This window comes from Chrysemys picta, chromosome 22 (assembly GCF_011386835.1).
Source record: "Chrysemys picta bellii isolate R12L10 chromosome 22, ASM1138683v2, whole genome shotgun sequence".
In the NCBI taxonomy this organism is placed as follows: domain Eukaryota; kingdom Metazoa; phylum Chordata; order Testudines; family Emydidae; genus Chrysemys; species Chrysemys picta.
Window position 1 is genome coordinate 21,065,779 of NC_088812.1, and position 21,793 is coordinate 21,087,571.

The following is a 21,793-nucleotide window of genomic DNA, read 5'->3' on the forward strand; positions in this document are numbered from 1 at the left end:
TTCTACTTCTGAGCCATGGAAGCAGAAATGGACTTTTCCTTTCCAGATTTAGCTAATAGTCAGAAGGGGAATCTAGCACCTGCCTTCCAAATTTGAACACCCTCAAAATTCAGGAGTGCTGAAGCTCAGTTTGGGCAGCTGTTACTTCATTTCTCCCAAATCAAATATACTGATCCACTGTAACTTGCTGTAGAAAAAGTAGGATAAAATTGAGCAAGAAATGCTTCCCAGTGGTTATTAGGACTGGAATTGCTATTTTCAACAGCCATTGCCTTTTTAAAAAAATTTTATTTGTTTAAAAGGAAGACAGTGATATTGCATTGGCAAATTCCCTATAGAAACAAATAGTGGAACAAAAGAATAATAAAGGGATCTCAACTTTTCCTCATTTATGTAGGACAGTCTTATAATATGCATCCAGATATCCTTCAATCACACAAGCTGAAAATTGTTGCACTTTACTACAGTTCTGTAACCATATGGGAACCAATCCTGTCTGTGTTCTTTGCACATCCAAAATTCCTGCTGTTACCACTGACCCAGGGCTGGGGCAGCAGGAGGGTGTGGGTTGTGGGGAGGAGAGCCCAGGGCTGGGGCAGCAGTGGGATGCAGGGGGGGACAGCCAAAAATTTTTTTGCTTGGGGCGGCAAAAAACCTAGAGCCGGCCCTGTATCAAAGGTTTACCACTGACTTCAGTGGGAGCAGAATCAATCCAACACCAAGTGCTTTTGAAAACTCGACCATAATCATGCTTCGGTGTGTAACACCCCCACTCATTGTATATCAGAGTTCTGCAGTTAAGGCAGAGATACAGGAAGTCAGAGTTCAGTTCCCATCTCTGCCCCAGACTCAACTGTGTGACTTTGGGCAATTTTCTCAGTCTCTCTGTGCATAGGTTCCCCACTTGTAGAAGGAGGATAATAATCCTTACAAACCCCTGTGAGGAAGGGAAGGAGAAATTCATTAATATGCATGAAAGCTTCAATACTATGTGAAATATCAGCGTGTTTGTGGGCTTCACCACACATGGCATTAACATGTTGTAATCTGTAGGCATTCCAGTGGGACACCCAGCCAGCCATAGGTCAAAGCAACATCGCTCTGCAGAACCATTAACCTTAATTTTGGGTGGCGTTTCCATGCTTTCAGAAATAACCCATTTCCTCTGATTTTTCTGCAGGGCAGCAACAGTGACTTTTGGTCCTTCATGAATTCAACCTTAGTGAAATTGAAGACCATGTGTGCCCAGGACAGAGCAGAACCGCTGCAGGTCAGAGGTTCTGCCCCTACGTGTGTGGGCGCTCTATGGCCAAATGCCCTGAGCACTGGAATAGCAGTCTAACTTTGGGGGGGAATTGTAGCTGCTCTTCAGAAAAGGGGTGTGTGTGCGCATGTGCATGCTCTCTAGCTTAAGTGGCAGGGGATCTGGGTTCTGTCCCCACTGGTCCTAGGAAGATCCAAATTCCTTCTGGGGACAACACAGAGAGAACCTAGATGCCTGCTGATTTGTTGCAATGTTTTCCTGAACGTACACTGAAGGGACCAGGGATGAGGAGTGAATGACACAGGGTTTTGGCCCTACCCTGGCTTCAGCCTACTATGGAGTCCTGAGCAAGCCTCAGTAGCCTCACTCGCTCTGTAAAGGGCTCCCTCTTTGAGAATGCTGCAGTCCCTCTGAGTGGGGAAGGTCACTATGAACCCATATGTCCCTAAGAGGGTCATTGTTCCCCTGGGAGTCTGAAGAATGTGTCTCATGAACCACTGAAATCCTCCCTCCTTCTCACGGTGTTTCCTTTCCCAATCTCAGGAAGTTGCTGGCCCCTTTGGTTCCTTCCTGAATAGCTCCACCCTCAGTGCTGGTAGGAATGAGAGCAAGAAGGAGGTGGCCTTAGCCGTGACGGTCCTCCTGCAGAGTGTGGAATTGGCTGCATTGATTGCTGCTTTGAAGTCTCCGGAGATGAAGAAACAGAATTTGACAACAGACTCTATGGGTGAGGAGGATGGGAGTGTCCCACATCACCTGGTGGTGGCTGTGAGATAGGGGGTTATACTCTTCTCAATACAGAACACCACTGCAGCCTCGCTGCCCCTCTCTCAGGGTTTATAACCCAAACATGGGCGGCAGGTGATCGAGCCATTGAGAGAGACTAGACCCCGGCCCCTCCCATTCCACCCCATCTCTTCTGCTGGAGCCCAGAGCAACCCATCCCCATCCCTGCACTACCCCAGCCCTGGAGCACCAGGTGGGCAGCGCAGCGGGAGCACCCCCAACCCTGGAACGCCGGAAGCTGGAGCGTCCCCAACTTCAGCGCCGGGTGGAAGAGCAGGCAGCATGACGATGCCTGGCCCTGGCCCTGGCCCCAGCACCCCAAGCCCTGGGCTTTGTGAGCACCAGCCCCAGCCTGCCTGCCCCAGCCTCTCAGCCACAGAAGAGCGGGAAGGGAACTGGAAACAGGCAGGAGGGGACCTGGGGCGGAGCATGGGCTGGGCCATGCCAGGGTGTTTAGGGAGGCACAACCTTCCCCGGCCTATGCTACCCGCCACCCATAAACCCAGCCCTGGGGCTTTGCAGCAATGGCAGCTGCCTGAGAGGGTTTTAAAAGCAATGCCAATGTCCTGTCGCCACAGGCAGCTGCCATTGCGTCCTCCTTTCACTCCCTACCCCAGCAATACCCCATCCTGCTGCTTCCCCTGCTAAAGCGCAGAGGTGAGGCAGCAGGGAGAAGTTGCCTTCTGCGTCTTCGCACAGTGGCATCTTCATAGGGACCCAGGGATGATGGATCATAGAAGGTCAGCCAGAGGGGCTCAGGGAAACACAGAGAAATGGAGGCGAGGAGAAAGGGAAAGGGGGTGGTGGGATTCAGAGAGAGTGGAGCTCCAAACCTGCCTTGCCCTTGCAGCAAGAGGCTTTGCCATTTCCCTCCCCAGCTATCGAGACACTCCTCGTCCCGGCTGCAGTTCCCTGTGAGAAGAACTTCACGCTGAGAGCTCAGGAGGAGACAATGGACATTCACTGCAATACAGTCACCAGAGCAGCCACAAACGGTACCATCCTGTTGCTTCCCAGGCACTCACCCCTTTAACTAGACACCAAACTCCAGCCCTAGTTCTCCCCTTCCTCTCGCCCCAGGCTGGCTTGCTTGCCTCTCTTATCCTGACACTAGTGTGGACCTTGTTGGCTGAGCCAGTGTTTCTCAGGCCATTGAGCTCTGCAGAGCCCTTCATTCCTGGTTGTCCCGCAACATGAAAACCAAGCAATGGGAGGAGCAGGGAGGAGAGAGCAGCTTTGATAGGCATATGAACTGGTCCAGAGAATGGAAAGATCAGAGATCCGTTGGCCCAACACATGATGTCCTGATGATGAGTCCAGCTAGACCCCAGGTTGACGTGTGTGACTTTCTGGAATGGAACCAGGATAATATTTACCGATTTTACTCCTATTTTCAGGCCTGTATGACCTAACTGGGACTGGTTCTTAATTCTTTATCACCAGGGAAAGCTCCTCACTAACCAACCCCTCTGCCTCTCCTAACCAAGAAAAACTATGGCTTCACCTCAGTGCCTTTCATGTAGGGCTGTCTACCTAGCTGGATAATTTTGAGTATGAGGATATGATTTCTAAAGAGCACTAACAGACGGTGCATTAATTGGTCTGTAGAGACCCTACTAGTGTGCACTAAAGGTTCCCTAGTGTGCTCTAATATACGTTAGTGCACTTTAGGAATCACAATCCCATAGCGTACCCCAATGTTTCCAACACAGAAGTGCTTCTGTGCAAGAAGAGGGAGGAGGCAATATACTCTAGTAGTTAAAGCTCAAACTGCTAGCCAGGACTCTTGGGTTCTTTTCCCGGCTCTGCCCCAGACTCGCTCTGACCTTTGGCAACTGGCTTGCTCTTTCTTTGTCTCAGTGTCCCTGTGTCTACGATGAGGCATCATTTCATGTTTTCAGGTTCCTGGGCTGTTGTTTTTATTTCTTACTCCACCCTGGACTCCATCATTGACAAGAGATTTCTCATCGAGGGAGATCTAATGGCTGATGAGAAATTGAGGAATTGTCACCTGAATTCCAAGGTGGTGAGTGGGGCTGTCGGAGCTGGGAGGCTCATGAACCTCTCCAAACCTGTGAACTTCACCCTACGCCATAGAGAGGTGAGTGTAGATCCTTTTACTTTGCTCTGTGCCAGGGACTCCAGCTGGTCACTTCAAAGGTGCGTCTCCTGCAGGGGATTTGAGTTGTGTTGCCTTTCTGGACTGAGAAACAGTTATCTGAGAAAGAGAGGGAGCTTCTTCAGTCCTGACACGGGGGCTGTTTTGGGGAGGACATTACATAGGGTTCGCACCAGGCCTGATTGGGTTATGATTCATCATGTAAAATGCTCAGGAGTAACAACTGTCTGGCTCACCCCTTAGAGCAGGAATAATTGGAAGGCATCTCCCTATAGCAGTGGTCCCCAAACTTTTGAGGGTCACACCCCTCCAACCCATTCATGCTCCTCCCCCTGAGCCAGGGCCGGGAGCAGGGCTGTGGCTTGGGGGGGATGGGGAAGGACATAGACAGGGGTAAGGGGGCTGAGGCTCAGGCCGCAGCTGGGGGTGAGGCTGGGGCTCAGGCTGGGAGCAGGGCCAGAGCCATGGCCGGGGGCTGAGGCTGGGGTTGGGAGTGGAGCAACAGCTAGGCTGTGGTGGGGGCCAGCAGCTAAGCCCATGGGCAGGTGCAGCTCCGCTCCCAGCCCCACCACTGCCGCCAGCCTGGGCTGGGACTGGAGCCGCAAGGGGCTGGGGCTGGGAGTGAAGCCATGCTGAATCTGGGGATGGTGCCAGACATGGGGCTGGAAGTCAAGGATGCAGCTACTGGTGGGACCAGAGCAGAGCTCAGGGTGGGGAGGGGCTGGGTGGTGCTCCCTTTTCGCACCCCATGGGGGCTGACCCAGGACCTGTCATGTCCCTCTGATGGTTCGTTCCTCTGTGTCCCCATAGGGGGGCGCACCCCACAGTTTGGGGACCTCTGCCCTATAGATAGTGGAGTTCAGGGAAACGGCATGAGATGGTGCCTTCTTTGATGAAGTAATGAACTTGCTAGCGTGCATGTGGGTATTTGTGGGCAGGTGTGTGAATGCCTTTTAATGCCACAAATCGGAACTGCACAATTGTGTGTCATAGACCCTACAGTGCTCAGAGTTAAGGGAATTACCACTTTAGCTCTGGGCTCAGGGGCTTGTGCTATTGGAGCTGGAGGATCTCGCTTGTATTTCCACTGCCAATGGGAAGTCCCAAATGGCTGTTACGTGCAGCACAATGAGAGCCATGAACCCTTTGGTGAGATCAGGTTTATTACTGTCTATTAGAGATATGTGACAAAAGAAACAGTGTTCTCCCCATGATCCAGTGAGGATGATGATGGGGTGTTTTTGTTTCCAGGCAAAGAAAAAGGAGGAAGTGGTTCGCTGTGTTTACTGGAAATTCATTGCTGGGAATGGCACCTGGGCTAAGGATGGCTGCACCGTTCTCTACACGAACAGCACTCACACCAACTGCAGCTGTAACCATCTCACCAGCTTCGCACTCCTTATGGGTCTCACCAAAGTGGAGGTATCTCACTGTCAGACTGAGCTCAAAGGGCTGGACTCTGAGCTCCTGACCTGGGCAAAATCAGTGGGAATTTTGCCTGAATGAACGCGGCGTAGGAACCTCAGGGTATAATCTGTGGCCACACAGGATGGGTCAGGGTCAAGGGGGCTGGGCTGGGGTTGTGATCTGAGGTGCCTAGGGTAGCCCACACTGACAATGCCAAGACCAGGATAGGCTGTAAAAAGGAGAGCAGATTCCCCCAAAACTGGTGATCATGTTTTCTAGAGCGTTACACTGTTGACTCATATTTAGCTTGTGATCCACTCAAAGCTGTCCTTAGGCATATGCAGCTGCATAGGTGGCAGTGTAGGGTACCTGAAAATTTGGGGCACCCCTGGATCCTAATGTCCACCTCCCACCTCTTCCTTTCCCTGTTCTGACCCTTTCTGCAGGCTCCCACAGCTGGCTGCTGCAGCCTGGTGACTCTTACTCCAGAGGGGATCTAGTAACTTAAAAGTGAAAGGTTTCAGAGTAGCAGCCGTGTTAGTCTGTATCCGCAAAAAGAAGAACAGGAGTACTTGTGGCACCTTAGAGACTAACAAATTTATTAGAGCATAAGCTTTTGTGGACTACAGCATCCGAAGAAGTGGGCTGTAGTCCACGAAAGCTTATGCTCTAATAAATTTGTTAGTCTCTAAGGTGCCACAAGTACTCCTATTCTTCTTTTTAAAAGTGAAAAAGTCTCCAGCCTGCCAGACCTATTAGCACAACATTGAAACTGTTAAAGAGCCATTCAAGTGGTAATGAAGCCATTTAACAGGCATTTGCCACCCCCTAGGTATATACTGTCAGTTTCTGAGTTTACTGACAGAAACAGTTGTGCATTACTGTAATATTTACTCAGAACATGTTAGTCTACAGGACCTTACTTCAAAATTTGCTTTAAAAATCTATCATTAGAAGATTGCTGAAGATTATAAAATCACATCTCTAAAAAATCCTTGTATAGGTTTTTAGATCCACCATTTGAATACTCATCTTTAGCCTTAAATGCTTCGATCTTCAGACTATAGTTTTTTAAATACATCCTTCAAAAGACCACTCTTATCTAAAATACACATTTTAATTTTAATTACTATAGTACAAAAAACTTGCTTCCAAAGTCTTCCTGTCCTGTCTGTCCATTCCTCTCTCCGGTCACCTTTCCCCCTCCTCCCCCCCCCCCCCCCCAATTGAAGAGAGGCTAGCTCTTAAAGGGACAACATCCCTTTCCTTCCAGATAGCTGGACAAATGAGTTTCCCTTTCTTTACTTCTGACTATTTGATGAACTAGTTTTAAGAGAACCCTCCAGCAAAATCAGTACCTTAGTAAGATGTTAAATCCTTTGTTATGCCTAAAATCTTTGGAAACATATTTTTTAAAGTTGGTGAAATTTCATGTCTGTTGTCATGGAGATCACACAAAGTAAATTAGTGTTCCCTTTTTCTAAAAGCAATGAACATTGTTATGAACACACTAAACCTCTGTGACTGATTCATTTAAACTAATGTCTTTGTTTCAGTGAGTTAAATACACCTCTACCCCAATATAATGCGACCCGATCTAACACGGGTTCGCATATAGCGTGGTAACCCTGGGGCTCTGGCAGTGGGGCTCGGGCAGCGCTTTAAAGGGCCTGGGGCTCCGGCTGCTGTGGGGAGCCCATGGCCCTTTAAATCACCGCTGGAGCCGTGCTGCTGCTACCCCTTGGGCTGCAGTAGCGGGGCTCAGGTGGCCATTTAAAGGGGCCAGGGCTCCCCAGGGCCAGCGCCCCGAGCTCTTTAAATCACTGCTGGAGCCCTGCCGCCGCTACCCCGATATAACGGGGTTTCACCTATAACGCGGTAGGGATTTTTGGCTCCCGAGGACCGCGTTATATCAGGGTAGAGGTGTATGTAGTAATCTGGAATGGTTGTTTTATGAAGGCTTAAGAGTACATTTAAAATATAAAATCAGCTTAGAAATACTGATTAAGAAAATGTAAAACAGAGAAGAGCTGCATCACGTATTCCATAATATTTAATGTTGTATTCAGCAGGACAGCTGACTTGCCCTTACTACAAAGTTTTTGCAGATAAATCTCTGACAAACTTCAGGGTACATCAAAATACCTGTGACTGACATTTTTTTATTCCTAAATGTAGTGCTTTTAATTAGGTACCGTCTGCATGTCTGGTCTTCACCTTCTGGTATGCAGTGGAAAACATGCTCCATTTTCTTTTGAAAAAAAAAATACTCTTCTGCAATTTCTTTCTAATGTCATTAGCTTCATTTGGGTTCAGGGATTGGCTGGAAGAAGGTGAGCAGGGAGGGAAGAGAGGAGGGAGACAGTGGGGAGGGGCGGTGCTTGGGCAGAGTGAGGGCAGGACCTGGGGCAGAGCAGTGGTGGAGTATGAGCAGGGCCACAGGCAGAAGAGGTGGGCTGGGGGGCTAGCCTCCCCAAGCTGCAGCTTCATCCACTGCCCAAGACAGCAGGTAAGAGCGGGTTGGCTCCCACATACCCAGCACATGCTGCAGTGTCCTTAGGCAGGAACCATATTTACAGAGCTGAATGCGCTGGTGCGGGTTCGGTCACAGAGACCCCCTTGGGCCTCTCACCTGAATTGCTGAGATTACCTCTGAGACCATTTTCCCTCCCAGCTTGGGACTCCAGAACCCTGCCTTGTTGAGCCAGACATGCTAACCTGCGGCAACACGGACTTAGGGTCTGAACCACACCCCCAAAGCTGCAGTCTTTAACAGAAAACCACTCAGCAGGTCACCTATCTCCATCACCCAGACACCCAGTCCCAACGGGATCCAAACCCCAAATAAATCCGTTTTACTCTGTATAAAACTTATCCAGGGTAAACTCATAAATTGTTTGCCCTCTATAACACTGATAGATAGATATGCACAGCTGTTCGCTCCCCCAGGTATGAATCACTTATTCTGGCTTTAGCAATAAACAAAAGTGATTTTATTAAGTATAAAAAGTAGGATTTAAGTGGTTCCAAGTCATAACACACAGAACAAAGTAAGTTAACAAGCAAAATAAAACAAAACACATAAGTCTAAGCCTAATACATAAAGAAACTGTTTAAGGGTAAAATCTCACCCTCAGAGATGTTCTAATAAGCTTCTTTCACAGACTAGGCTCCTTCCTCATCTGGGGCCAATTCTTTCCCCAGTACAGTCCTTGTTAGTTTCAGCAGGCATCTTAAGTGAAAAGCAGGTACTTTCTCATGACTGAGACCCCCCCTTGTTCTGCTCCACCCCCTTTTATAGCTTTGGCACAAGGCGGGAATCCTTTGTCTCTCTGGGTCCACACCCTTCCTTCTAAATGGGAAAGTACCATATTTAAGATGGATTCCAGTATCATGTGACATGGTCACATGTCCTGTGTAGACTAGCCCTGACTAAAGTCAATATATACCACATCTACCACTTCCCCCCCATCCACAAGGCTTGTTACCCTGTCAAAGAAAGCTATTAGGCTGGCTTGACATGATTTGTTCTTGACAAATCCATGCTGACTGATATTTATCACCTTATTGTCTTCTAGGTGTTTGTAAATTGATTTCTTAATTATCTGCTCCATTATCTTTCCCAGTACAGAAGTTAATCTGACTGGTCTATAATTCCCAAGGGTGTCCTTACTTCCCTTTATTTACTATATAGCGTCCCAGGGCTCACTGGTGAGTTTCCCTTTGCTGTGTTACAGGACAGTGGCCCTCTGACCATCATCACCTATGTGGGACTGACCTTCTCCCTGCTGTGCCTCCTCCTCGCCATCCTCACCTTCCTCCTGTGCCGCTCCATCCGCAACGTCAGCACCTCCATCCACCTGCAGCTCTGCCTCTGCCTCTTCCTGGCCTACCTGCTCTTCCTCACTGCAGTGAAGTGCACCAGCATTCGGGTCTGTTATCCACTTTTATTCTTGGTTTAAATTTGAGCTGTGTCCAGATCTTCTGTCAGCATTTCTTATGCTCCCCTCACCCCAGCACCTTTTTATACCCTCAGCTGGATGGTAATGTTTATTCCATGCTCTTTAGTCCTGCAGAAATAATTATTTACTCCCCATCCAGAAGAAATCTCTATGGGTGAAACCAGTCCTTCCCTTTTCCTTGTGGGCTCCTTCCTTCATCATTCAGACAAAGGAACCCCGATTTCCAGAGTCACAGTCCCCTGCCTGTCCTCTCTGCCCCCTCACTGATGGGCAGATGCAAGACACCTATACCCTGAAGCAGATCTAGAGAAGAGAACCTACACCCTCCAGGTCTCTCCCTATTATGAGGACTGGGCACTTGTTTATGTCCCTGCTCCCTTTCCTAGGATTCCTCACAGTATCCAACTCTTTTCTGAGTGGAGATCAGGACCGGGCTGGACTCTGAATGATTGAAAGGGCCAGCCAGCTTGCCCTTAGACAAGCCCCCGTAGACCGAAGAACGTATTGTCTCTGGGAGAGTGCCATAACTATTTCACTAGGAGGGTGGTGAAGCACTGGAATGCGTTACCTAGGGAGGTGGTGGAGTCTCCTTCCTTGGAGGTTTTTAAGGCCCGGCTTGACAAAGCCCTGGCTGGGATGATTTAGTTGGGAATTGGTCCTGCTTTGAGCAGGGGGTTGGACTAGATGACCTCTTGAGGTCCCTTCCAGCCCTGATATTCTATGATTCTATGATAACTAGAGAGATGTGTTAATAAAAAGCCCTATGTGATCCTCCACCCACCTCCAAATTCAGTATTTCCCTTCCCGGAAGCAGTGTCCCTGAGCTCTCTCTCATCCTGTCCTCAGGTGGTGTGTGCTGTCATTGCTGGCTTCCTACACTACCTCTTCCTGGCCTGCTTCACCTGGATGTTCCTGGAGGGGCTGCACCTCTTCCTCACCGTCAGGAACCTGAAGGTCGTGAATTACACCAGCGCTAGCCGGTTCAAGAAGAGATTCATGTACCCGTTTGGCTACGGATTCCCAGCCCTGGTGGTGGCTATTTCGGCAGCGTTGAAGCCTGAAGGCTACGGAACTAACGAATAGTACGTGCAGCGCCCATCCTGAAGGGGAGCTGGGATGTGACTTGAACTTACATTTCCCTGTTCACCCTGCCTGGGAGTTGAATGTGACACTAATCTGCCCCAAGCACTGTAGTTGAGTTGCCCACCTGTCAGACATCTAAACTCCTCACCCACTGATGATGCGGAAGAACAAACCAGAAAGATCCCAGCTTGACTCCCAGCTCCCAGACTGGGTTTCTGGTGCTGGTGGGTAGGAAACAAATGCTCCTTCTTACTGTGATTCCCCACTGTGAAGTGAGCGACTCCACTAAAACAGGGCGTGGCATGTTCTAGACATCCCAGGCTAGATCCTCAGCTGGTGTTAATCAGGGCAGCTCCACTTCCTTCAGTGCAGCGAGGCCAATGTCCATCCGCTGCATGTCTGGCCCATCATCAATACTGCGCCCATCCACCAGAAAGGGTCATTTGAGGAGGTGGAAGAGGAAGTGGTGGTTGAAAGCAGGAGATGCTGAGGTAGATGGGAAGGGCTTTTTGCCTGCTGCTCACAAGGGAGTTGGCCATGTCACAGGCAGGCTGAGATCCATCTCGCTTTTGAGAGCCAGCTGCCCTGTGACACTCACTCTCTGTCCCCGGGGCTGAAAAAGGGCAGTAATCCCATTAAAGTCACCTTCTTCTTCCTCCCTCCCTGTAGCTGCTGGCTCAACCCGGAGAAACACATTCATTGGAGCTTCCTGGGACCAGTCTGTGCCATAATCCTGGTGGGTACCTCACAGAACCACAGGGCCCCATTCTTCTCTCACCTCTGCAACCCTGTGGACGCCAGTGGAGCCAACAGAAGAATATCTCCCAGAGAATTTAAGATGAAAGAGTCCTATAAGATCCCATGTCATCCACCCCTCTTTGGCCAGTGCAGGATTTCCCCCTAACACAACTGCCTACATTCTATGGAGTCAGTCAGGGTGAATGGGTCATGCACTGGGTTGTGAGTCAGGAGACCTGACTCTGCCACTGGCCTGCTGTGTTAACTTGGGAAGTAGCTTCCCCTCGCTGTACCTCTGTTTCTCCTCCCACCCTTTGTCTGTCTTGCCCATAGGCACCGAAAAAAATAGTGGATGCTCAGCACACATTGGCAGCCAGCTCCCCCACTCATCCCCCCCCCCCATGCCTCCCGTCCACTGGCAGCCACGCCGATTAACTCCTCCCCCTCCATCACATCACCTCCGGCTTGCCGCAGTCAGCTGTTCTGAGTTGTGCTGGAGGGGAGGGGATGGATCTGGGTGGGAAGAGTTGGGGCAGGGGTGGGAAGAGGCGGGGGCTTGGAGAAGGGGTGGGGGCGGGGCTTTGGGCGCAGTGGGAGGTTGAGCAGCCCGGGGGAATCCGGTGCCTGTGGTCTTGCCTGTTATTTTGCTAACAAATGCTCCAGGATAGGAGCTGCCCCTTTCTAGGTGTGAATACAGAACCCAGTGCAGTCTCTGTTGGAGCCTCTAGGTGCTACCATAATATGATTAATTATAATATGTAATTACTCATGCAATGTTGCTGTGGAAGCAAGTGGAACGTCTGCCAGAATGATGATAGTTTTGTCCCTTGCCTTGTCCGGCCTGGCTGGTAAATAACCCAAGTGATGGGAGAAGGGAAGGTAGCTGCAGTGTGGGGAGTTTGAGGATGGAAGGGTACATGTGTTGTAAGAGATAAAGCAATGTCCTTGCAGATTCCTCCCCAGCTCAGGCAGCAAGTTAAGAATTAATTTCAGCCTCAGAATTGAAGGGAATACTCTATAGTCAGGATCTAGAAGCTTTGGGCCAAATCACTTGGCTCTAAATCTGGAATAACTGCAGATCCCATTGGAATCAGTGGAGTCACTCCAGATTCAGAAAAGAGCAGAATGTGGCCCTCTGGCTGTATGATCACATCTGATGCATTGTAGCCCTGCCCCTGCCAACAGTTCCCTACACAGCCTGGGACCAACGTCTGGCAGGGAATGGTGTGTGACCCACCTTGACGAGCAGTCACTGGTGTGCAGCAGTCTGATCCCATAGGATTGTTCCATGCCTCAGCCAGAGAGATTGGCCTTGGGTGGCATGTTTTACAAGGAATATTTCATGCTGTTTCCACAGATAAATTTAACATTTTTTCTTGTAACCCTCTGGATCCTGAGAGACAAACTCTCCTCCCTTAATGAAGATGTGTCCACTCTCAAAGACACCAGGTAGGACAGCACTAAATCTACCAGAACAGGGGTGGGCAAACTTTTTGTCTTGAGGGCCACATCTGGGTGCGGAAATTGCATGCAGGGCCATGAATGTAGGGCTGGGGCAGAGGGTTGGAGTGCGGGATGTGGGAGGGGGTGTGCTGAGCAGGAAGGGGCTCAGGGCAGAGGGTTGGGATGCAGGAGGGAGTGCAGAGTGTGGGAGGGGGCTCAGGGCAGGGGTGCAGGGAAGGGTGCGTAGTGTGGGAGGGGGCTCAGGGAAGGAGGTTGAGGTACGGGGTCCAGGAGGGGTTTGGGGTGCAGGCTCTGGCCCGGTGCCACTTACCTAGGGTGGCAGTGGCACGCAGCAGGGCTCAGGCAGGCTTCCTGCCTGCCTGCCCTGGCCCCGCACCACTCCCGGAAGCGGCTGGCACCACATCCCTGCAGCCCCGGGGAGGCAGGGGGCACCCTGCGCTGCCCTCGCCTGCGGGTACTCCCACTGGACGTGGTTCCTTGTTCTGGCCAATGTGAGCTGTGGGAGAGGGGCGGGGGGCAGTGCCTGCAGGTGTGGGCAGCATGCGGAGACCTCTGCTCTCCCCTTCCTCCAGGGGCTTCAGGAACATGGTGCCGGCTGCTTCTGGGAGCAGTGCAGGGCCTGCCGCACCACGGGCGTGGCAATCCCATGGGCCGGATCCAAAGCCCTGATGGGCTGGATCTGGCCCATGGGCCATAGTTTGCCCACCCCTGTATTAGAAGAGTCCAGTGAGCCTCCTGTATGGGAATTCCTGTGGGATTCTACACAGATTACTGCCACCATACAGCTGAGCACATGCCACTGTAGGGTTTCCAGGTTATCTTGCGACCTTCTGCTTGATGAGAGAGTAACAGTCTCACTGCCCAAGGAACTGATAAACCCCAAGTCACATCAGCAGTCCCTTACTCGTGAGTCCTAAAGTTGTCCATGGGACCATCTGCCAAAATAAGGACAATTTGCATGAATAAGGGTATGCTGTATTGGACCTTAAATTAGACACAGCACAGCCAGGGTTGAATTGAAGGGTCAGGTTAGGAGAGAGGAGAGGTCTATGGCAATAGAGGATAATCATGGGAGATACTTTTCTGCCATGTGCATCATGTTGGTCCCTGGATGGATATTGAGATGACAGATGCAGTCTGTTCCAAAGCCCGCTGAAGTCAGTGGAAGTAATGGTACGGAAGAGACTGCTAGATCAGTGGGGCTCTTGCAGTAAGTCCTGCGGCACATTCAGATTGTGGCATGCAAATGGTCTTTAAAGCAGCTCATTATGAAATCTGTTTGTTTGGGAGGAACAAGATCAGGGCTGCCAACTGGGAGTGCTGGATGGAGACATGAGAGGGGAAAAAGATTTTGGAACCAGATCAGAATGTTGAGGCTTCAGAGAGCCATGGTGTTACTTACTGCATGTGCCTAGAGCTGTGTAAGGAGAAATGCAAGTCTGTGCTGATATTCAGAGCTGGGCCATGTGCTACTTAGGGAGGAAACTCATCTCTTTTCCGTGGGGCTGTGGATACTGTCGAGGTAAAGTGCCATCCATTGAGGAGGGGAAGATGTGTGTGTGGGAAGATGGTTGGGCACGATATTGTATTTCGGATTCATAGGCATATGTTGCCATTGTGTTCATCTTGACAGTAACCCTAAGACACACTAAAGCGGGTGCCAGCTGTTTTCCCCCACACTGCCCTGAGCCACCTGACTCAGTCACTCACCACAGGGTCGTTATAACAGGATCTCTCCGTCTGCCTTTATCCAGACTACTGACTTTTAAAGCTATCGCCCAGCTATTCATTCTGGGCTGCACATGGAGTCTTGGTCTCTTCCAAGTCAACTCAGCAAAAATGGTCATGGCGTATTTATTCACCATTGTCAACAGCCTGCAGGGAGCCTTCATCTTCCTGGTGCACTGTCTCCTCAATCGCCAGGTAATGCCCATGGCGCGTCATCAGCCACCCAGTGACTTCACGGGCTTAGCAGTGGCCTGGTCTGAGGGTGTTAGTTACATGATGTAGTGACCATGTCCCTTATTCTCCAGGTGAGAGAGGAGTACAGGAGATGGATTAAAAGCACAAGAAAACCCAGCCCCACAACTCAAACGTTTAGTCCGTCCGGGTCCACTGTCACTATCAGCACCAAGATGGTAAGAGATCCTCTATTCCGTTCCAATACCAGCATCCAAAAGTCGCATCCATCTGGGTCTGTTGTAGCTCCTGAGGTGCCTTGTCCTCTGAGTGACACATGCTTGTTTTAATACATCTGAGAACGGCATTGGGAGTCTTAGTGAGATTCAATTTCATCCAAATCAAGGGGGAATCCCAGGTCTCCTAGAACCCAGCACAGATCTCCTCCTTTCTTGCGCACCTCCAGGTTCACTTTCCTTTGCTTCTTTGCAGGCTCCATACATCACTCACTCTGGAATGCACTCGGAAGGTGTTGGCTTTGACACAAATTCAGGTAATTATCCAATTGTGGAAGCTTGCAAATCAAAACCTGGGTGGAAATCTTGTCAGTGCAGATGGGCCATACCCAACGAAGAGTTAGCACTGGATGGAATTTCCTCTGGCTCCGTTACCTCTACTGGGAAAGAATCCAGAAGCTTTCTCTGGAGGGAAAAGTGGAGCCTTATGTCTGGAAAAACCTCCCTGGTTCAGTCCCAGCACGAGAGGCCACAACCTTTGTCTGCAAGTGGACATTTCTGGTTTATTTAGAGCAGCCTCTATTGACTGCTACTTTATGGCTTACCTGTGCATGGGTGGGGGAAGGGAGCGGGCTTTGTCTACATTTGTTTAATTATTTTCCTGTACGTGATGTCACTTCTGTGGAGCGTTGCTGAATTTTGCAGAGTCTGCACTATTCTTGAATGAGGACCCAGTCCTGATCCCATTGAAGTTGACTGGAGTTTTCCCATGGGATTGGCACTCAATGTATATTTGTTTTGCTGGCAGTGAATTGCGGAGAGCCCTCCACTTCATCTCTGTGAAACAGTCACCTCTCCAACCACCGATGTTTATCATACAGCCGGCTTTGCTGTGCCAGTGGGGCAGGTGCTTCAGCCGCCATTCTGCATCGCAACTACATACAAAACCTGGAAGGGGAAGCGGGATTGGACCAAATCCTCTCTCTGATCCAAATCCACAACGTCTACTGAATTCAAAGGCCACCCTACGGTTGTAGCTGGGTGTCTCGCCCACATTTAAAGGGCCAGATCCCAGGTCAGAGAGCAGTTATTTCCCGGGGAAAGCACACCATGCGGGTTGCGGGGGGCAATTTGCAAAGCCGCCACGTGTTATGTGTGTGAGCTAGCTCTGCTGTTTCACTGTAATGTGTAAATAATAAAATAACCTGCTTATGGACCTTGGCTGCTTCTTTGGTTTGAGGGTTTCCTATCACGGTCGGCCTGTCCTGGAAACCTAGGGCCCAATTCTAAAGCCTCTTTATGCCAATCTGGCAGTGTAAAGGAGCTTTAACGTGGGCAGAAATGGCCCTGTGATTAACCCTTCTGTGCAGGAGTCCTTCCTGGCTGCTGTAGAGCTGGCGAAAATCTGTACATTAGCCCTGCTCCCAGCCCTGGCATGGGGGTTGTGACTGCTAGGGTGGAGGTGCTGCTGAGGGCATGGCTGAAGCACACTGCTTCATGGCTATTGTTGTTGAGTATTAATAGTTTTATATGTGATTTTCTGATTTCATAGGTATAGATATCCCCTTTTAGGCCCCAAACCAAGCCAGCAGAAAGCTATATAGGATCTCGAGCACAAAGGCAAGCTAATTAAAACTATCCTCCCTGTATCTCTATGTGAAAAGTTACAAGGACAACTTGCTAATTGCACTAGCACATCCACAGACAAAGAGTCTGTTCGAGGAGGTGATAAGAGCTCTTGTAACAACTGTGCTCTGGAATTGGTCTTGCAGAACCCCCCATACCCTCCTTCGTTTATTGCCCTGCTTGTTTTCTACTACTGTATCAGAGAAGTTAAATAGATTGATGGGAGTCTATCACATCTGAAAAATAAAATTGTAAAATAAGGATATCAAGGAAGAGGAGGTAGTAAAACAAAAGTGCAAGATGTGACTTAAAGATAAAGAATGAATGTGAATAAATGCATGTGATGCAAATAAATAATTAGCAAATCAAAGGTGCCAGCCTAAGAGTTATAACTGTGATATCCCATGGCCAAAGAATGCGTAGAGCGGAGATAACCGGATGACCCCGCTTGGCAAGCCGGAATCCACCCAAGTGCCCCCCCAACCCTGATGGAGGGCTGAAGACTCGAAGAACAAGATAACACTCAACCATCATCTGCTGATTGATTATCACTTCAAACAAACATCAGCATGATGAAGCAATTCCCCTAGACTTGTATAAGGACAAAATCCTATAAGAACAGAACCAAAAACTCAGGGACTTTGAGTCTGGTTCTGCAACCACCCTTCAGGATCATTGGATGCACATCTGACAACAACTCGGCTCCACCCTTGTGTCCAGGCTACCTGGCCAGTAACTTGACATGAGCAACCTCTAGGCAGTGTGACAGACCCAGACCAGAGGGGTACAGGAGTCTGGTAGAGGGCAAATATACTGGTCACTGGATGAGTAGTTTTCTGTTCCCTGAGTGACCAGAGCAGGGGATGCATTAGAGTAATCAGGAACCTGCTAGAACCAGTTAAGGCAGGCAGCTAATTAGGACACCTGGAGCCAATTAAGATGAAGCTGCTAGAATCAATTAAGGCAGGCTAATCAGGGCACCTGGGTTTTAAAAGGAGCTCACTTCAGTTTGTGGGGAGAGTGTGAGGAGCTGGGAGCAAGAGGGGCAAGGAGCTGAGAGTGAGAGGGTGTGCTGCTGGAGGACTGATGAGTACAAGCGTTATCAGACACCAGGAGGAAGGTCCTGTGGTGAGAATAAGGAAGGTGTTTGGAGGAGGCCATGGGGAAATAGCCCAGGGAGCTGTAGCTGTCATGCAGCTGTTACAGGAGGCACTATAGACAGCTGCAGTCCACAGGGCCCTGGGCTGGAACCAGGAGTAGAGGGCAGGCCCGGGTTCCCCCCCAAACCTCCCAATTGACCTGGACTGTGGGTTCTTCCAGAGGGGAAGGTCTCTGGGCTGTTCCCCAACCCACATGGTGAATCTCTGAGGCAAGAAAATCCGCCAATAAGCACAGGACCCACCAAGATAGACGAGGAACTTTGTCACAGCAGGTAACTATAACAACTTCAGTTTGCAGACGGTGTGTGTATGTGTGCATGTATGGATAGAGGGTTGTCTTTATAAATGATTGTATTTTGCTTCCTTTCATAAATGAACTATTGTTTTGTATTAACAATAAATGCGGCGCTTTTGCCTTATCCCTCTTACAAGGTCCTGTTGGTCTTTATTGGTATAACATTGTCTGCTTCCCAAGGCCCAGAAAATGCACTAGTTTACACCAGCTGAGGACCTGGCCTGTAATCGATTTTCAGCTCCAGCGCTGTCACTGCACCAGTAAATGCTCTTCCACTTTTTTTGTTTTCAAACCGTGCTTTCCCCACAAAACTATGAAATTCGCTGATGTCATGTTTCCGTAATAAACTACTCCAAACTGAGAGCAGTGACGGTGTCAGCCCACTTCTGTTCACCAGTATTTATTTATATTATCTTGGCACATACAGTCCCACTATGCTTGGTACTATACATACACACAGTAAGAGGCACTCCCTCTCCCAAAGAGCTTACAAGCTAAGTAGATGAGATGAATAGAAGGTGGGAGAGCAAAAAGATTATTACCCCTTGTGATAAATGAAAGGGGGAGGGTAGCTCCCTTTTATGGGCACCCAGCCAGCCAGGTGCTATAAAATCCCTCTTAGAATCATAGAATATCAGGGTTGGAAGGGACCTCAGGAGGTCATCTAGTCTAAACCCCAGCTCAAAGCAAGACCAATCCCATTGAGAACTGTCTAGATCCATCCTCTTCAAGTCGTTGAAAGCAGCTATCAAATCCCCCCTCATTCTTCTCTTCTGCAGACTAAACTATCCCAGTTCCCTCAGCCTCTCCTCATAAGTCATGTGCTCCAGACTCCTAATCATTTTTGTTGCCCTCTACTGGACTCTTTCCAATTTTTCCACATCCGTCTTGTAGTGTGGGGCCCAAAACTGGACACAGTACTCCATATGAGGCCTCACCTCACCAGTGTTGAATCGAAAGGAATGATCATGTCCCTCGATCCGCTGGCAATGCCCCTACTTATACAGCCCAAAATCCCATTAGCCTTCTTGGCAACAAGGGCAAACTGACTCATATCCAGCTTCTTGTCCACTGTAACCCCAGGTCCTTTTCCGCAGAACTGGTGCCTAGTCATTTGGTCCCTAGTCTGTAGCAATGCATGGGATTCTTTCTTCCTAAGTGCAGGACTCTGCACTTTTCCAGGTTGAACCTGATCAGATTTCTTTTGGCCCAATCCTCTAATGTGTCGAGGTCCCTCTGCATCCTATCCCTACCCTCCAGCGCATCTACCACTCCTCCCAGTTTAGTGTCATCTGCAAACTTGCTGAGGGTGCAGTCCATGCCACCCTCCAGATCATTAGTGCCTCTCTATGCTAAAGTAAGGAATGTCAGATTCTGTAGGCCAGGTAGCTAATACATTCTTACCTTGTTTTGAAAAGGCTGCCTGGCATTACTGCAAATACTCACTGAGAGCATTGTTCCCTGAAGGAGTAAAGAACAAACCTCCCACTGGAGTCTGGCTCTGCTGGACTTACTACAGGGAGCCATGGAAAATGACTGGGATTGCTGGCACCCAAAGGCCTAGTTTTGGAGGCCACGGATCTGCCCCCATGGAACTATGTAGGTCCTTGGGGCCCAGCACCCTACAGGGATCTCTCCAAAGGGACTGGTTACAGGCTGCTGCATAGACCAGACCCTGTGAATCCATGACACCCTGCCCCAGGGCATTGAGAAGCCACTCAGACTCCAGACTCCCAGATGCCTCCTACAGGGCATCAAAGGATGAGACTAGAATAGAAAAAATCAGTGCCAGGATAAATCCAGGGTAACTCCAATAAAAGTAAACCAATGGAGTCATTCCAAATTTACACCAGTGTAACTGAGATTAGGGTCAGACTCATACAAAGGTGCTTAGACTCCTTTATTTAGTAATCTCTCTCTCTCTCTGTTGTTTATTGCCATATCTTAGATTTTAAACAAGTTTTATTCATCTTCTCTCAAGTGTTTTTCCTCCTTGGACTGTTCTGGTTTCTAACACCAGCAAGTGCCCAGAGGAGAAACAGAACTGGTAAGTTCTCCGGTTAGTGAAAGATAATGCCATGTGTAAAGTTTCTGTGCCCATAATAAGTGAGTCCCATATAGAGTGTCTGCAATGAAGCTGGTATTGGCTTGGCAGCTCTCAGCAGCATTATCTGGACTCTAATGTGGGGGTTCGTTGCATCTGGGTCATGAGGAGTAGCGGAATGCCCAAAGGGGTGGATACACCTCAGGTTCTAAACAGGCCGTGAAGGGAAATCTCAAACTTTTGAGAAGAGGAAAGATTGGGTGTCAGGGATAATTCCTCCTTCTCTGTGTTCCTTTATTCATTCACTCCCTCTTTCTCCCTCTGTCACTCCTTAGGGTATTCTAGTTTTAGTCAGCTCATACTCTGTCCCATGGCGGAGAAGAACCTCTTTCTGCTGCCATGTCCCACTGAGAGGTCTTTTAATAGTGTCAATAGGCCATACTGAAAAGCCAGAGGTGGGCCCAGAAAGTGTTAGCTGGAGATTTCCTATACTGGACTGCAGTTCCTGGAGGTCTGTCAGAAAGGAGCGAGGGAGAATGAAGTAGCAGTAACTCTGGGTCTGTCCTTTTGACAGTTTCCCCTTTAAGAAGCTGTTAGTATTACAGGATTGCAAATGAAAATTGAGATCACGATCAATTTCATGTAGAAACTAGAAGCACTGGGAAATCATAAAAATGGAGCTAAATCCTGAGAGGCATTGAGGACCGGCCGCCAGGGCCAGCCCTAGATTAAATGGCATGCCCCCACCCCTCCAATTGTTAAACTTTTAAATACCTTATTTTTTATTGCATTTGTAGCCCATTTCATTACTTTTATGCATGATTTGTATGCATGATTTATCCCTGTCTCATAAGACTAGCTGGTGATACTAGGGTTGCCAGGCGTTTGGTTTTTGACTGGAACGCCCAGTCTAAAAGGGACCCTGGCGGCTCTCCGCAGCACCGCTGACCGGGCTATTAAAAGTTCGGTTGGCACCAAAGTGGGGCTAAGGCAGGCTCCCTGCCTGCCCTGGCTCTGCGCAGCTCCCCGGAAGCAGCCAACATATCCGGCCCCTAGATGCAGTGGCGATCAGCGAAGCTCTGAGTGCTGCCACCACTCCCAGCACCAGCTCCACAGCTCCCATTGGCCGGGAACTGTGGCTGATGGGAGCTCTGGGGGTGGCAGCTGCGGGAATCGTGCAAAGCCACCTGGCTGCATCTCTGCCTAGGGCCCGAACATTCCGTCCACTTCCGGGAGCTGCTCGGAGCCAGGGCAGGCAGAAACTGGGAGCTCAGGCACCAATGGGGAGCTGCCTGAGGTAAGTGCCTCCCAGCCAGAGCCCCCACGCTGAACCCCCTATCCCAGGTTTTACCTATCCTATCCTGTACCCTATCCTGTACCCAAGCCCCCTGCCCCAGCCCGCATCCCCTTTTGCACCCCTATGTCCTGCTCCAGCCCTGATCCTTCTCCTTCACTCCAAACCCTTTGGTGCCAGCCTGGAGCAGGCCAGGAAGAGGTAGTGTAGGAAGCCAGCAATGACAGCACACACCACCTGGTGGAGACAGAGAGCCCAGGGACACTGCGGGGAAATGCTGAGTATGGGGGAGACCTGCCTGGGGGGGTCACACCGGGATTCTTGTTAGCACAGCCCTCCAATTATAGCGCTCCGTGACCCAGAGATGGCAGGTTCCTCGGTCTATGGAAGGTCCTGCGGCTGCACATTGCTGATGC

At 49.7% G+C, this 21,793-nt stretch overlaps 1 protein-coding gene across 1 annotated transcript in view; it reads left to right on the forward strand.

Moving 5' to 3' along the window:
• The window catches only part of LOC101941847 (uncharacterized), a 41,002-nt gene extending 24,827 nt beyond the window's left edge, over positions 1 to 16,175 (forward strand). Inside the window, exons 11-23 of the mRNA XM_065575493.1 lie at positions 1,181 to 1,270; positions 1,808 to 1,991; positions 2,929 to 3,045; positions 3,952 to 4,151; positions 5,421 to 5,591; positions 9,314 to 9,508; positions 10,385 to 10,620; positions 11,291 to 11,357; positions 12,717 to 12,808; positions 14,578 to 14,746; positions 14,857 to 14,961; positions 15,215 to 15,275; positions 15,767 to 16,175. Coding sequence (XP_065431565.1) covers positions 1,181 to 1,270; positions 1,808 to 1,991; positions 2,929 to 3,045; positions 3,952 to 4,151; positions 5,421 to 5,591; positions 9,314 to 9,508; positions 10,385 to 10,620; positions 11,291 to 11,357; positions 12,717 to 12,808; positions 14,578 to 14,746; positions 14,857 to 14,961; positions 15,215 to 15,275; positions 15,767 to 15,801 — 1,722 coding nt within the window. The 3' untranslated portion in view covers positions 15,802 to 16,175. The remainder of the gene's footprint in view (positions 1 to 1,180; positions 1,271 to 1,807; positions 1,992 to 2,928; positions 3,046 to 3,951; positions 4,152 to 5,420; positions 5,592 to 9,313; positions 9,509 to 10,384; positions 10,621 to 11,290; positions 11,358 to 12,716; positions 12,809 to 14,577; positions 14,747 to 14,856; positions 14,962 to 15,214; positions 15,276 to 15,766) is intronic.
• The last annotated feature ends 5,618 nt before the right edge of the window (positions 16,176 to 21,793 follow it).